The sequence below is a fragment of the Saccostrea cucullata genome, unplaced genomic scaffold (assembly GCF_032062105.1).
Source record: "Saccostrea cucullata isolate Sc308-1 unplaced genomic scaffold, CSIRO_AGI_Scuc_v1 ctg316, whole genome shotgun sequence".
Taxonomy (NCBI): domain Eukaryota; kingdom Metazoa; phylum Mollusca; class Bivalvia; order Ostreida; family Ostreidae; genus Saccostrea; species Saccostrea cuccullata.
In genome coordinates this window covers 105,125-121,720 of record NW_026923710.1, presented here as the reverse complement: position 1 = coordinate 121,720, position 16,596 = coordinate 105,125, and the positions used below count along the sequence as shown (strand labels likewise).

General features: G+C 32.4%; 2 protein-coding genes across 23 annotated transcripts in view; both read right to left on the bottom strand.

The window, feature by feature from the left end:
* Positions 1-3,735, bottom strand: part of LOC134264738 (hemicentin-1-like) — a 52,524-nt gene extending 48,789 nt beyond the window's left edge. For 18 of the 22 annotated variants that reach the window (XM_062747006.1, XM_062747010.1, XM_062747014.1 and 15 more), the window contains exon 1: positions 2,218-2,476. The gene's annotated coding sequence lies outside the window, so the exon portion shown is untranslated. Of the gene's footprint in view, positions 1-2,213; positions 2,477-3,660 lie in introns of those variants that run through there. The other 4 variants (XM_062747008.1, XM_062747007.1, XM_062747027.1 and 1 more) reach the window with 4 other exon arrangements.
* The window catches only part of LOC134264741 (roundabout homolog 1-like), a 41,807-nt gene that overhangs the window by 21,000 nt on the left and 4,211 nt on the right, over positions 1-16,596 (bottom strand). The window contains exons 2-5 of the mRNA XM_062747029.1: positions 7,242-7,406; positions 6,611-6,925; positions 5,826-6,197; positions 5,436-5,738 (exon numbers count right to left, since the gene is read on the bottom strand). Of these exons, the coding sequence (XP_062603013.1) occupies positions 5,436-5,738; positions 5,826-6,197; positions 6,611-6,925; positions 7,242-7,338 (1,087 nt within the window). The 5' untranslated portion in view covers positions 7,339-7,406. The remainder of the gene's footprint in view (positions 1-5,435; positions 5,739-5,825; positions 6,198-6,610; positions 6,926-7,241; positions 7,407-16,596) is intronic.

The following is a 16,596-nucleotide window of genomic DNA, read 5'->3' as shown; positions in this document are numbered from 1 at the left end:
ATAATACAAATCTGTCATGAGGGCACAAAACACTGGCCCATTGAAATTCCAGAGGTGGGATCAGGTGCCCTGGAGGAGTAAGCATCCTGCCAAACCTACCTCGATCCCTATGTATCAATCAGGTGGATGAAACATTCACTAGTAAAAAGCAGAGGCCTATCAACTTGTATGAAGGATTGATTGATTTTATGTTCTTTTGCGTCACATTTGTGAAACTTTCATTCATTTAGAGATGCCATCATACACCGTCAAAGGCAGAAGTCTTCAAATTTTGACTTTTACTTGGCCTAGCAGTGAGGGATCTGTATCGTGCCAACGCCTGTTGTGACACAGGACCTCGGTTTTTAAGGTTTCATCCGAAGGACCCCGCAATTTTCTATTCAAGGTGCTGAGAGAATGGCAAAGTAACAGTTGGTATCATACTTTTTATGGTCAGTCACAGCCCACATTCAAACTCATGACCTTCAGAACACAATAATTGGTATGAAACAAGTCTTAACTTTACATCTTAAATCAATTATTTTTGAAAACCAGGGATATATCTGAATCATTGGGTACTACCTTCTACACTTTGTATTATAGTATGAATTCTTATTTCAATTTCTTGCATTTTTAAAGCTACCATGTCCATGTACAAACTATTAAGTCATAACTGTACATATACAGAGGGCTGATTCCATTGACTCTGTATGTCAGTTAGTACTCACTGAATGAATACCATTCTACTGTTATTCTCTTCCTATTAATATTTATTCCCATGTTTTTTACTAGGATAACGGCTGTATATGTGACACAAGTTTTCATAGAAATGTTTTTGAAAACACAGATCTTCAGCATATGGGGGGGGGGGTTACTGCATCAACATTGTTTATGAAGGCCTATACAATTTGAGTTCCATCCATCTCCCGTTCTATTTTATTATCATTTTTATTTACTAGGGGTATTTGTTAACTCTACATGCACATTTATTTCTATGATATAGGGATATTGAGAGCAAAATAGTGATATTTGCTTGACTTTTGGGGAAAAAATCAAGATAAGTAAGGGGGAACCAAGGCATAGACATATTCAGGTATTATTGAATCTTTACTTTGAAATATGCTCATCAAGGCTTAAATTACCTTGTTTACATAAGCAAAGACCAAAAAGATTTTTCAATAATATCGGAATAATAATTGCAATTTGTAGGACATATTATTGATTTATAAATGTCAACAGGTTAGGAGGTGTGTGAAAGTCAGTCAATATATCAGGTCTCAACAGCTCAGTGGTTAGAGTGCTGGCATAGTATACCTGAGGCCCTGGGTTTGAGTCCTGATTGAGACATGAATTTTCTCCACCTGTGACATATATGGCACACAACATGGGCCCAGTATGATCTGGCACTCAAGGTTGGGCCAGACTATCAAACTACTACATGGATTAATTTTTTTTACACAGTTTAGGAATTAAATTCAATTCAAAAATTTTGGGGAAATTCTTGCTTTTTAGAATTAGAAATGGGGCTATTTTCAGCCACAACAACCCTAAAACCCTAGCTGACTTGTTTATAATGCAAGTACTTAACATCTCTGTTATATAGTAGAGATGAAGTAAAAGAAACAGACCAACCATTTGACAATCATGGAAAATGAATATTTGCAGTTTCAGAGGATTTTTGTAGAAAAGGCAAACCCATTCTTGCACAATAGTTATGTGATCAATTGATTGACAAAAAAATAAATCATAATATCAAAGATCATATATAATAAAATGAAAGTTGGAAAGCCAGATTACCAAACCAAATAAGCTTTAATTCAATAAGAGATATAAAGATCTGGAATATTTATAGTTTTCCAAGCTAGAACTATTGGGAAAAAACCTGCGCTTATAACATTGTCAACAAGAACTAAGTGAATGAATATAGATTTTCTGTCTGCCATGCTGCCATTGATTGAAATCAAAGACACCGTATTACAAATTATTCCTGTGAATTCCCAAGTAGAAATGATTTTTATTGTTTGTCCTGGTACTATTGTATCATATGACAACAGTTCACAAAATGGTGTCAAAATTGATAGTATGAGTTCCAGCTTGTAGCACGTTAATTAAATCTTGTTATAATGACTGATATGTACTGGCGATAACATGGGATTGCACTGAAATCATAGATTTATTTTCAGATGAAAATATTTTACTTATAGATACAATATAAATAAAATGAAAGAAGGTACATACCTAAAATTATTAATGTTTGAAAATCCAACCAAAAAAAAATATTCAACACTGTTCTGTTGTTAAGGTTAAAGATTCCTTCCCACTGTATAGTGTTTTAACAAAATCCCAAAACCTGATTCGAAAAGAAAAAATTAACTCGAAGAAAAAAAAATCAGTCCTGTCGTCCCAGCTTATGGATCACATGTATTGAAAACAGGCAAATGAGTTCTTAGTAACCATTAACTAAGCACACACAAGGCCTGCTCAATCAAGCATGACGATCTATACACAATGAATGTACAAACAACTATGTAGACATTTAAAAATAATACCCAAGCCAATTCAGAAATGCTCTACTGACAGCATTTGTTTGGACATGTTCCATTTGTCCTGACCAAACTTCATTATTATGTTCACATCTCCATGCAGCAATGGGTCCACTAAGCTATAAATGGCTTTACACACATAATTTTAAGGAAAGGCCCTCATTTTGGTATATTACACAGAAATTTTTTTTTATATACATGAACATCTATACCTGTCATTAGAACACTAAAAATGCAACTTATTACATAATTTTGTTTTACTTAAAAAAAATATTAGTAGTAAATAACTATTCATAAATGATCATTCACTAAAAAAAAAATTTTAAAAATCAAGGAGAAAGAAGTGAAAATTGAAATCATAACTCTGAATTAAGATTTTACAAAAAAGAAGAAAAATTAGCTGTATGCATGCACATTAATTGGTTTTAAAATATGTATATTCTCCCCATATGATCCATATTAAATTCATCTTTATTTTGCACCAGTCAGCAAGACCTTAGTATCCAAAATCTTAATCCTAAACTGCAGTACGTTTTAAATATTTTATCTTTTTATCAAAAATTTGAAATTTGTTAGCAAAAATAATTTTTGTTTACCAGATTCACATTTTCACTCTTAAAAAACCTAAGCAATTACTTCATAAAGACAATATGATATGGCACCCAAAGTGGGGCCAACTTTTTTTTTCAACAGATATCAACATTTTCTATCAATATTTAAAAAAACTTTACAAGAAAGTGATAAATAAAATCTGAAGGCTTAAAATTTTTTTGCAATAAATTAAAAAAAAATATTTACAAAAATTCCATTTATATATTTCAAATGGAATTGAATATTTTTTGTATAACATCAACATCATCTTCCTCAAAATTTTTTTTCATTGCATGAACACAGTAAATTGTAATCTTACTCTTTTTCTTAAAATTAATTTGTAATATGACAAATGATCAACCTATCCAGACAAATTTATTACCATATACCTATCAAATGAGAGAAAAAGAGAGAAATTATTAATGTGGAAACTGTGTTCAAAGGGAAATAACTCTTCTCCCTGTCTAAACCTTTCATACGTGCAATGCATACAGTAAGCTTACAAATACAGAACTTTTCACATCATATCAGAAGCCCTGATACTTACCGATAACCATGAAGTTACAGGAATACAGAGAGGACTATTGGTGCTTTTCATTTTCTTCTCTTGCCCTGAAATGAACTATATATACCTGTTTAATATTATTATTCTGAAATTTAAAACCAATTTTAATTAATCACCCAAATCCTACTCTTCCCTTTTTAAATTTTCAATAGAAAAATGTATTCATAAATCAAAATTTTTATAAAGATCGAGCCCTTAACATATTTCTTTTTGAAAACAAACATCCTGTTCATGGTTTGATAAATAATAAAAATATATCATGATATATTATTTGGATATTCCTCTCTATTATTATTTGCTGAAGAACTTTTATTCTAGATCTGAGTATCGTCTTACTAACATCCTGTTCAGATGTCAAGGATATAACCAAATAAAATTTCTTGCCAAAAATACGTCCAAGGCCAAAGATGTATGTGTTGCTATAAACCCCGATGGACACCTCAGGCTCAGTGCAAAACAAAATAAAAAATTGAACAGGAACACATGCATACAGGATGTTTGCATAGTTACAGACACTTCACCAACACTTTTGATTCAATGTGGTATGCTACTGCTAATTAAATGCAGGACTTGTGTTCGCGTGAGAAAAGGATTGCATATGCATTGAACTTGTCCTCGCTCTTCATTGAATTTATACCAAATGTACTTACAATAAATTAACATACTTTTTCGTTTTTTAAGTTATATAACTGGAAAGTTCAACGACCTGTCCTGTAAACTTGTAAATTTCGATATTTTGGCCACTCGAACCAGAGACTCCTGTTTGTGTTTCAGCGCCTGCAATTCATGTATTCCCGAACCCGACCCAATTTATTAGTTACATATCGCTTCCATTTGATACGAAATATTCAATTGCATAGGCTATTACTTCGTCACGTGATTAACATTATACATGTGTATATTGATAAAAAAAATGCCTACGTTCAAATGTAATATATACATAATAATGGAGGTATAAAGTTAGTAATTTTCTTTATAAAACATGTAAACTGAACAGAAATTTAGAAATATACCTGTAAACCTGTTATCTGTATCAGTTGTTCAAACAATGACCCCAAAAGAAATGCAAAACCTACGAAAAAATATGGGAAAATCGCTGAAGTAAAAATTCAAATCCATATTTAATATCCATATTTCCTGCCAAAATAAATATTCAAGTTAAATTATACCCTTAAAAAAAAAAAAGAAAGAAAGAAAGAAAGAAAGAAAAAGAAACTGCAAAATTAATACATTATTACTGTTTGTATAGTTGCAATTTCTGAAAATACTTCACTGTTGTAAATAACGAAAGAAAACCGCAAATATTTCCTGTCACTGGAATAAAAGAAACCCTGAAATAAAATTATCAATGAACAACAATGCATGGTATAATTTTTACAGTAATCCCCAATTTACAAACATGGTATGGTGTATATCTAAGATCAAGTACATGAAAATGCAATTTAAAGCAATGCTGCATGTGTACCAGTACTTTCATCTCGGCACATCATTTATTACATTATCTGACATCCCTTTCTACAAAACTGAGGTTTCCAAAATACAATAAATTGGAAGACATCATATTCTGTATGAAGGGATTGCAACGAAAATTCACACTCAGCATGGGTTAGATATATGTGAGTAGCGTGACACTTAAAAATAACACACTTCATAAAATTGCCATGCATCAAATCTTTCACATAGTGAGTTATCTGAGTTTTATTGGAAATAAGCATTTCGATATACATGTGTATAAATCTGCTCAAAAAAGTACTCACTTCCGGTCACAGTGAGTGTGGTGGCGCCACTGTTTCCAGTTCCTGCAGTGTTTGTTGCCGAGCACTGGTAGCTGGTAGCATCACTGAGGGCAACATTGGTGATGGTCAAACTAGCATTGCTTACTGTAGACCCGAAAAATCGAACATTATCGATGACTAATCTATTAAAGGCACCATTGACTAGTCTGCTCCAGTAAACAGTCGATGGAGGTGGTAGTGCCATCAAGACAGTACAATCCATAGTCACCGTCTGGCCTACCTGAACAGTGTAACTGCTGCTGTTTACCTGAACAATGGGAATCTCTACGAGAATAAAAAAACGTTTGAATCATTAAAATGCTTCGAATTAAATTTTATTTATTGCTAGAGTGAATTGGACTAGTGCCTTACGTTGTACAAAGACAGCTGCACTTTGAGATTTGGTAGCTGTTGTAATGGCTCCGCCAGACACTACGGGCTGGGTCGTCACACAGAACAAAACCTTCCCGTTGTCGGCAGTGATGGGAATCCAGCTCAGTAGGCTGATCTTGGTCAGCGTGCTGTCGGAGTTGGTGGCTGTGCTCTCCGACACCCGTACTGTTCTCCCTGACATGCCCTGGTGGAGGTCTACCGAGTTAACCAGAGAAGTACCCAGTTTCCAATTAATGTTCGCCACTGGGTAGCCACTGCTGGCAGTACAGGTATAATTATACGTCCTCCCGGCATCTAGAGCAGTAGTGACCTGCGGCACAGGCCCACTGATGAGTGGGTCACTGGCTGGAACTGAAAAGATGAGTAGAAATATTTATTTGCAGATGTTGTCAAACAAAATTTCTCAGTTTCTTCAAGAAAAAGTCCTTGAAACCTATCAATAAATGTGTGTTGTATAAAGAATTTTCTGTGATGAAGAATTCTGCACCATCCTTAAATCTTTATGATTATTCCCCAATAAGTAAAGAAAAATGACCCATTTGCAAAGCTTCTTTTTATTAAAAGACCTTGTGAGATCATTGTTTTAGGCACATTGTCTGGAGCGGAACTCTTATTTAACAAGTGTTTTAATCAATATTTGACAGAGTAAGTCTAAGGCATAATTTGATAATAAACTCATATTGAATGTGTGAAACTTAACTTTTGTTTTTGTCAGAGAAAACACAGAATCCATTTCATTTTTTTTTAAAGGTTATATGAATTACCATAGACTTCTATGTTTAAGGATCGTTGGAGCTCGTTGGTCAAAGCTGAATTGTTGACCTTGCAGATAAAAGACACTGCATTGTCCGACCTTGACACTTGGAAAGTGTAGTTATTGTAAGTAACAGTGGTTGATCCAATTGTATACACCCCGTCTCCATTTCCGTTAGGGCTGCTTCCTGCGTCTACAAGCTGGGTGTTTTTATACCATCTCACGGTGGGTAGTGGGTTACCCCCAAAAGACGTACAGGTCAAGGTCACGGTATCACCTTCATTCTTTGTGTCGACAACGTTGATATTAGGGTTGCCAGGAGGGGCTGTTCATTAAAAGAAAATAAGACAGTGAGCAACCAGGTAAGAGAGACGGCTTTTCTGATGTAGAGATAATGATATCAGATGTATAAAAAATATGTTTTCAGTAAAAAAGATCAAACTTAAGTTGAAAAAACGTCTCTAAATGCCTTTGTTAAATACTGAATGAAATGTGTGGTATGTACATGTAGTAATTAATGTACTAGTATTACTTTTTGGGGCAAAAATTATTTTGTTATTTCAGCGTTAACGTTTATCAATGTATGCATTCTGTATATGAAATATAATAAATAGTAATTAATTTTGACTAAAGATACTTACTTTGCGTGTTTATTTCACTGAAGAACGACACAAGAAAGGACAGAGCTATTAATAAAAATGAGCCTGGCCTAACGCTAAAAGTCCTGCTGACCCACATTATGGCAATCGTAGAGTTACTCAGCTACTCAAAGGTGCTCATTTCTAAACAAATTCATTCCATGGAACCTGAAAACAATATGGATTTGTCATGAAATTTGAAATGGAAACGCACAGCTAATAAAAGTTTAATAGAAAATTGGTCATTCAAAATATTAAACGATTGATTAAAATATAACAATGTCTGTTGAAAACGAGGATTATAATAAAGAATAGTATTTAAAATTCTTTTATTTTTCTGGTTTGGTAGTAGATATTCTATGTAGTCCCAAACGAAGTGAAGCATTCAAATAGTATAATCATCGATTTCTATCGGCGAAAAAAATTTGTATTAAACTGTATAGTAAGTAAATTTATATAAACATTTATTAATACTTTGACTCCTTTTGAAAGAAAATGCGATCAAAATGAATATGAGGAATCTCCTCAAAGAATTTTCTAAATCAAGTTCAGATAACAAAAAGGATATAAACTTTTAATTTTGACCAAATTTGACCTCTCATTTAAACATAACTCTACTTAATCGCGTAACAAACAATTCAAGTGTGAGTGTGGTTTAACTTTAAAAAGAAATCAATTAACAAACAAATGTGATATATGGCAATTTCCCAGTTATTTACAAGTATTTAGATCTATACTACTAAGAGAGTTGTATGATTTCCCATACATTGACTGGTTAAACTAGATATTTTGTCCAAATAATGAAGAAGTATATTATATAGTTTGTTTTTACATGTATTTTAAAATTCCCTTATGAAATGTTTTTGCTTTTCGTTCATCTCAAATTTCGATGAAATTTTAACTCTAAACAGGGACAAATATTAGTATGCATAAGTCCCTGCCCTGAAGACTGACAAGTTTCCTTTAACTATTCCAAAAAGTCTAAAAATGTAAGCACTCAAATATTTTCTTTCCATTTTGGTACAATTATACGAAAAACAATGGGAAAAGTACAAGTAAAATTTAACAACTTTGATTATTTCATTTTAAACGCTTTTAGTCTCTTTGAAAGCCAAAATATAAATTCCAGGGATTTTAGATTTTTAATAGTGTACAGGATTGGCTTGTCGGTTAAAAGGATCAAAATGCGATTTTTATCCTATGTGACTTTATCGCCTATTCATTTTGATATCAGATGCAGATTTTCAGTGGCGCTTCGATTTATGTTCATTTACCAATTGATTTAATGATGAGATAAACTACATTAAAGCCTTGTTCATTTTGTCTCCAATAAGTATTTAGGATCTGATATGATATATCCGTGTTTGTTTTGTTTATTTGTTCCTTTTGTTTGTTTACTCGTTGGTTACTAGTTACTCTTCTTATTGGGATAATATATGTTAAAATATAAACTCTATTGTCAAAGCAAAATTCTATTGGTAGTTGTCCCTATTTGTATATCATGAGAATTAAATGTTATCTACATGCCTTATTCAGCCGAAGAAAAATCAAGTAGAACAGAGATTTAAACCATATACGCAATTTGCTTTCGAGCGTTTACATAAAGGCAAAGTTAAATTGTTCAAGCTCTTGAAACTAATGAAAACTGCCATTTCAAACACAGTAGACCTTATTTGACGGTTTTGAATAAAAACAATTTGAATGTTTAACAATAAAGAATAATTGCTAGTTTTTGGAGACATTGAATAATATCGTAATGTAAATCAAGTTTCAACTGACAATAGGAAGGTTAAAATTTAATTTGAATATTTTTTCAAGCTAATAAAAAGTTGAGATTCTTTCTAGCTTGCATAGACTTTAAAGTCACTAAGACCTTTAGACATGATCTGAAAATGGATTTTTCGAAATTGTCACTATGTTCTAATAAATTCTTAAATAAATTAAATAATTAAATAAAAAAAATGCTCTGATTGAATACACAAGTACTTTGAGGTTGATATTAAAAAGATTCTTGAGTTTCTAATTGACAATAGCTCAATAAGTAAATTTTGGAGATCATCAATATTTCAGAATTCTCATGGGTTTCAATTTCGCCCCATTATGAGCATACTTATAAATTTTATTCATATGAAGAAGAATTTATTCCAAGAATTTACAAGAAAAGAAGACCTCGACATTAAAATATGTCGACGACGTAATATCTTCACACGGTACTTTTTATATTTGCATATTTCAAAAGAAAAAGATGTTAAATGGTAACCTAATAACAACGCTTTGTGATAAACGTAATGACCTTAATTTTCTGTTGTCAACTTCCCTTCCTTGTGTAGCAATATACTAGTAACCTTACCACCTGCATATGGGGTTTATGTTTCCCAGCTAATTCGATGCACAAGAGCGTGCTATACATACGAACAATTTCTAAAATGATACAAGCTATTGACAAACAAGTTGATGAATCAAGGATATCAACAGTCTAGTTTAAAATAAACATTTCACAAACTGTTCTTTTGTTGATACAATTACCTTGTCAGCAAGTACAGTCTATCATTAAGTCGAATGCTGACTTACGTTTTTCATAACAAGTTGACTAAACAAGAATATCAACAGTCTTGTTAAAATGTCATCACTTCGTAATTTTTTTATCAATACAATAACTTTGTGAATAAATACAAACTATCATTAAGGTAGGACCAAATAAATAGGTCAAATTTTTCCTCAAATTCAATTTTTCTGAAACTTTGATATTTTGTTCTGGGATACAAAATCTCTCTTTATATATAATATGAAAGAAATTCAACCGCACATTTTTTGCCCACATAGTCTGAAATATGGTCTGTCAGACCCCTGTAAGAAAATTGTGAAATCAGTCATTCGACTTGAGAATTATTTTAGAATTTCTATTGATCTATTGCAAATTTGTGTAATACTTTAAATAAAGATAACCTTTTTGTTTTTTTTGGGTAAAATATTAAGTAAAATAGAACATACATTGTGTCAGAAACTGAAAATTCACATGTAAATTTCCGACAGTTTAAGTTTTCTTAAGAGAAAATGTATAATTCAATTTTTACAAAAAATCAACAGAATGATTCAAATGGGTCCTAGAATAAAATGTGTAGAAATAAAGAAAATTGAACCGGTGGTTTCAGATATTTTGGCGATTAAAAAAAAAATCAATGACAAAAACTAAAAGATTCAGTAGATGACGTCACAATATTTGACCTTTGACCTCCTGATATGACCTTGACCTTTGTAGTACATAAAGAATATAGACTTCTTATATATGTGTCCAAATATCACCCCTCTACTTTTTATGGAACAAAAGTTGCACTGCATTTTATAACAGACTGTTAAATGCTTGTTTATTGCACTTAGATAGCGTAAACACATTCTAAAATGTAAGCTCCCAAGTGACCAATATATAGGATTCTCTGATTTTTTCACAAAATATAACGCAAATGTGCCAAAACTTATTATTGTTCTTTCAGGGATCATTCATCGTTGTCAATATAGTAATATTATTTTTTTTCATCCAGTACATTTTTAAGAAATTGGTTAAAATAGAATCCACGGGTGTTTTGTCCTACCTTAAGTCAAATTCTGACTGACGATTTTCATACTAATTGTTAGCCCATTATTTAAACACCGAATTGTCGACCGATTTTTTTTTTACGTTACTTCCAAGACAAAGAGCACACGGCGGATGTAACCGATCTGCTGAGAATTCTCACTCCTCCATGGCATCTGATCCCATCTCTGATGTTTTCAAGGTCCGAGTTGACTCCGCTCCTGATTTGTATTATTTGAATGGACTTAATGGCACAAGACTGGTGTATCCGGTCAGAGGGGATGCTTTCTTCTCCATGGCACCTGATCCCACATCAGTCTGATGTTTTAAGAGGTTTGTGTTTGCTCTGTACGTGCTACGTATTTACACCTTGTTTTACTGGACTCTTGAGCTTAAATACTGTTTGCTATCTTCACATTTCAGTGGTACATTCCAGTTTATTTTAAGAAAAATCAATGAGCAATGAACTTTTCAAAACCAGAAATATGAATGGAAATGTCCATAAGCTCATATGTCAATTTTTCAATCTGTAATTAACATTTGGGTGGAGAGGTTGTGGTGGTTGAATAAACACATATATATTTGGTTTCTATTTGCAAGAGAATTTATGATACCACACATTCTCTGACCTATTAAAAATACTTCAAATTAATATCGATAATGGAAAAGCTAATTAACTATGAACTTTTCAATATTCTGATGATTTTAAACCTTTTTTTTGGTACCTATAGATTCGTTTCTCTTTTTTATGAGTGACAACTGATAAGTAATGACCAAAAGCATCAGCTAGCTGAATTAAATTTGTTGTATTTCGCCATTTTAAAACTGTACTTCGGTTACAAGATTATTGCAAGAAACACACAGTACAAGTAAGTAAAATAAAATCAACGCTTTGTCTAGAACTTAAGTCTTTTGTTGTGTCACTTCTGAATTCATTTATTATCTTTTAATTCTAATTGCAGAATATTTTATGTTAAATGGAAAATTAAATGATGTGAAACGGTATGTAAAGTGTTAACTAAGATGAAACAAATCTTCACTGTATAACATTCATTTTATTATTTCCACTTCAGCTCCATGATCCAAATAAGAAAAATCTGAAAAACATTCTAATAGAAACTGTAAGCATTAATCCTTTTCTTATTTTGAATTATTGTGAAACCACTATAAATCTGTCTTTAAAAGGACCAAGTTTATTTTATATTTTCAATTCATTTAATTTTGACACCAGAAAAGAGTTTTAAAAAGAGGTTCTTCGGCGTATTGACAAAATTGGGTATAAATTTGATCGCGTGTTATTAATTAGTGGCACCTTATGTGCCACCTGTGACCAAAACGTACACGAATACCTTATCAGATAACATCAAACATTTCCAATCGTATTCAATCGTGCTGCTGTAGATCCTCAGTTATTTTTCTAATAACCGAATTAAAGGGAATGACACAAGTACCTAAAGTGCATAATCTTGTATAATAACATTTAAATTCGAAACATTTGAAAAAATGGTGGATGGTGGAATATGTGGAGATAACGATCAGTACTAGTATTTACGTTCAAAAGTCCATTGAGCTTTACAGATTAGGAGCTGAGCAAACACGAACCTCTAAAAGTTCAGAGGTGAGATCTGGTGCCATGTAAGAGTGAGCATCCCCTGCCGAACGGTCGTGTGCTCCTTGTCATGATCGAGAAATAACAGGAAAATCCATTGACAATTCAGTATACTGTATGTTAATAATGACCTAACAATTAGAATGAAAAACGTGCGTCAGGATTTGACTTGATGATAGATTGTATTTGCTGACAAGGTCATTGTATCAACCATAGAACTTACGAAATGATTACTCTGAACGAGACTATTTCTTGATATTCTTGTTTAATCGACTTGTTTATCAATATATTACCTCGTTTTAGAAATTGTTCATTCGTAGACCATGCACTAGCCTAACGAATCAACTGAGAGATATAAACGCCGTATGCAGGTGATGAAGGTATATTAATGCATAAGTTAGGGAAGTTGACGATAGAAAAGTTAAAGTCGTCTCGTTTGTCATAAAGCTTTGTTTTTAGATTACCATTAACGTCCTTTTCTAGAAACATATCCAAATAAGAAACAGACGTATCATACTCTATGGTATCTTATTTCAAGTTTACTGTGATACCAGTACATGCATGTCGTATCCTAAAAATGTCGAGTTGAAGGCAAGTGTTTTCTTTCTTTTCACGTAAAAGACTTTGAACAAATTCTGCTTCGTATCAAAACTAAATAGACGTGCAAACAATGGGGTGCAATTGGTACCCCTGGGGATTTCAGAATATTTGTTTATTCCATTAGATTGTTTTAACAAAGTCATTTTGCAAATGACCATTTCTTATGTGCAATTTACATTTCACTCAAGCATATTCTTTGATTTTTTTTTAGTGTCAAACATTTTGAACAGGTTTGTTGTAAAGACTACAGACCTCTGGTTTTTATACCCACAGTTTCTACGAAAGTTTGGGTATATTTTTATTATCCTGGTCCATTTTTCCTTACAAAAATTGGTTTCCTACACTTTTTGCAGTAGCCTACTCTTTTGCTTTGGGAACTGGATCGTGAGAGTCTTGTAGTTTCCACTCTGGGGACAATTTAGGATTAAATATTTTTCTGCAAAAACTGATTCCCTACACTCCTTTTATTTATATATATATTTATTTTTTTTTTTGCATTAATGAACTCATCTTTTAAAACATGATTGGTGGTGTTCTGTAGATGTACAAAAAGACTTTGAGTTTTCGGTTTACACACTTTGGTAGTGGTGGGTTAAAAACTGATGATTTTTTCTTCGTCATAAAATCTGTCCAAATTCTTCTGACTTTTTTTTCATGGTAACATATTCCTACTTATGGATATGATTGGGACTGTCTTTTGGATGTGTAAAAGGGTTTGGAATTTCGATTTTCACCTTGTGGGGAAATTGGGGTAAAAACGACGCTTTTTCAAAAAGCCTGCTTCCCTCTTCTCCTGACATTTATAGCCGCAGCCCATTCATATTTAATATTCACTCTGATTCTACACAAAAGTACTATTTAGTTCATATTAATCAAAAGGATATTGGAGTTACTTATTGACAACATCTATGCAGTCGGATACCACAGGCTCCTTTATGAGCAGACTTGTAAAACAGAATTTATTCAAAAACTTCTTCATGACAAGAAGAAAAACACTTGCTAGGGCCTTTAACTCGACATTGAGATATATTGATGATTCACAAAATTTACTTCCATAAGTCCACTTGATATATCTCATTGAACTTGAAATATAAGAGACTGCAGAGTCTGTAACATCTCTTTCACTATTAGGTGTTTTACTGACTACAAGATGATAAGAACCAGCTAACAACTAAATTGTTTGTTAGATGACTTTGCTTAATGATCGTCAATTTTCCCTACCTATACAGTAATATTCCGTTATCACCTACACATAGTGTTCACATACCCCAACTTATTTGTTACGCAAGAGTGTATTCTGGATATGATATTTTTTTCACGACATAGGATTATCGATACCGACATGTTAGATGGTGTGATGTTAAAGGAATTAAAAAAAACGTTTTAATGTCTGCATTATTTTCGCTGGTCGTTATTATATATTGTTAGCAAATAAAACCTATCATTGTTGGCTTTGCTCCTAATATGTAACATTTAATAGACTTTTGAACTTGAATACTGTAACTTCCTCATATTTCATGCTACTCCTCATGGCCACCTGATTCAACCTCAGGATTTTCAGGGGTCCCTGTTTCATACTATGTTCGCAGCTTAGTGTTTTACAGACCAACAGTATTAGATAATTAAAAAGATAAAACTATGGAAAAAGTATCTAAATTCACAGAGAACTCAAAACTATACGTGTACTGAAATAAAATACAATGTCAATATGGAAATAGTTTCAAGAATAGACAAATGCTAAATAAAATTCGAACAATTGACCACTGCCTAAGGATGGAAACTGGTAGACATAAGAAAATACCTCGACAACAAAGATTATGAACTTCATGTAACGCTATTGATGATGAATTTCATTTCTTTTTACAGTGTATCTTGAATATACAAGCAAGAAATATATTTATAAAATATATGTTATATAATTGTTCCTCATTTCACCTCAAATCAACTACACGGAAACTTGAATACATACTTGATCCAAAACTTGATGTCATACCAGCTGTTTGCACTTATATAAAACAATCAAAACATTTAATATCTATAGTCATATAGAAAAAATCTGTTTGTTAAATGTTCTTTGATATCGTATAAACAATCATTAGAATTGAGAAATTAAAAGTCCACATCAGTATAACATTTAGGGAATTAATTTCTATACGTCTATTCTATTATATATATAATTCATTGTTCTCTTTTGTTTTGTTTTTATGATGGATTGTATTGCTTGATCCATATGGGTGTATTATGCAATAACTTCTAAAAAAAAAGACAAAAAAGAGTTTCCAACTTTATCACAAATGATGATGAATTCGCTTGCATAATTAAGTGACCGATAATGATGCAAAACCCAAAATAAAAAAAATGCAGCCGGGTAATTTTTTAAATTATTACTTTTTCTAACACTTTATCAAATTCTACCAAAAGCAATTCTTTCCTTTCCCATCATTTTCATTGAAATTCTAACAGCCACATCTATGTAGCCATCCCAACATCCATGCGGCTGTCCCTAACCCCAGTGCCGCATCAGTTCAGAACATAGCAAAAGACACAAGGAAAAAAGTGATAAAGGTTAGCAGTGAAAGGTACTTAGGTTGGGAGACACAAAATGAAAGATAAAACTTATTTTAAAAAGGTATAGTACTCTCTCTCTCTCGACATTTTATTAACCATTTATATTAAAATACTCCCAGTAGTTCTTTGTTGACACCAAAGGCACTGCTATATACTACATTGTTTTAAGTATATCTTAAAGTAACTCGCCAGTAATGCCAAAATAAATGTGAGCCTTTCTTCCATTAATTGGAAAATTTAAAGCAAATATCAAATTGAAACAAATACCTGTATTTGAAAAAAAAAATTACCAGCATAAATCTTTCACATCGTTTATTGCAAATTTTAAATGTTGTTTTTTTAATAATGAAAAAAAATTTATAATACCCAACAGTTCCAAATCCTATATTTTAAGACCTATATGTCGATACGATATATCCCGGTGAGCTTGGGATAAAATATACCATAGAGTCTGACATATTTGTTTCATGTTTGGATAGTTTACTTGAAAAAAAAAAACATTAATGGTAATCTAACAACCAAGCTCTATGATAACCGAAATGACATTAACTTTACAGTCGTCAACTTCCCTTACATATGCAGCAATATACATCAGTTGATTTGATACGCAAGAACATTCTCTACTTATGAAGTATTTCTAAAACGAGGTACACATTGAATTATTGACAAACAAGTTGATGAAACAAGAATATCAGCAGTCTCGTTGAAAGTCATCATTCCGTAAGTTCTATGGTCGATACAATAACCTTGTCTGCAAATACAATTTATCATTGAGTCAAATGCCGACTGACGTTTTTCATACTTTTTTTTAGTCCATTATTTATACACTGAATTAACGGTGGATTTTTTCGTTATTTCCCACTCGTGACAAGGAGCACACGGCGGATATGACCGGTCAGCAGGGGATGCTTACTCCTCCATGGCCCTCCTGTTCCCACCTCTGATGTTTTGAAGGTCCGTGTTTGCTCTGCTCCTATATGTGTTGTTTTATGGACTTTTGAATACTGTTC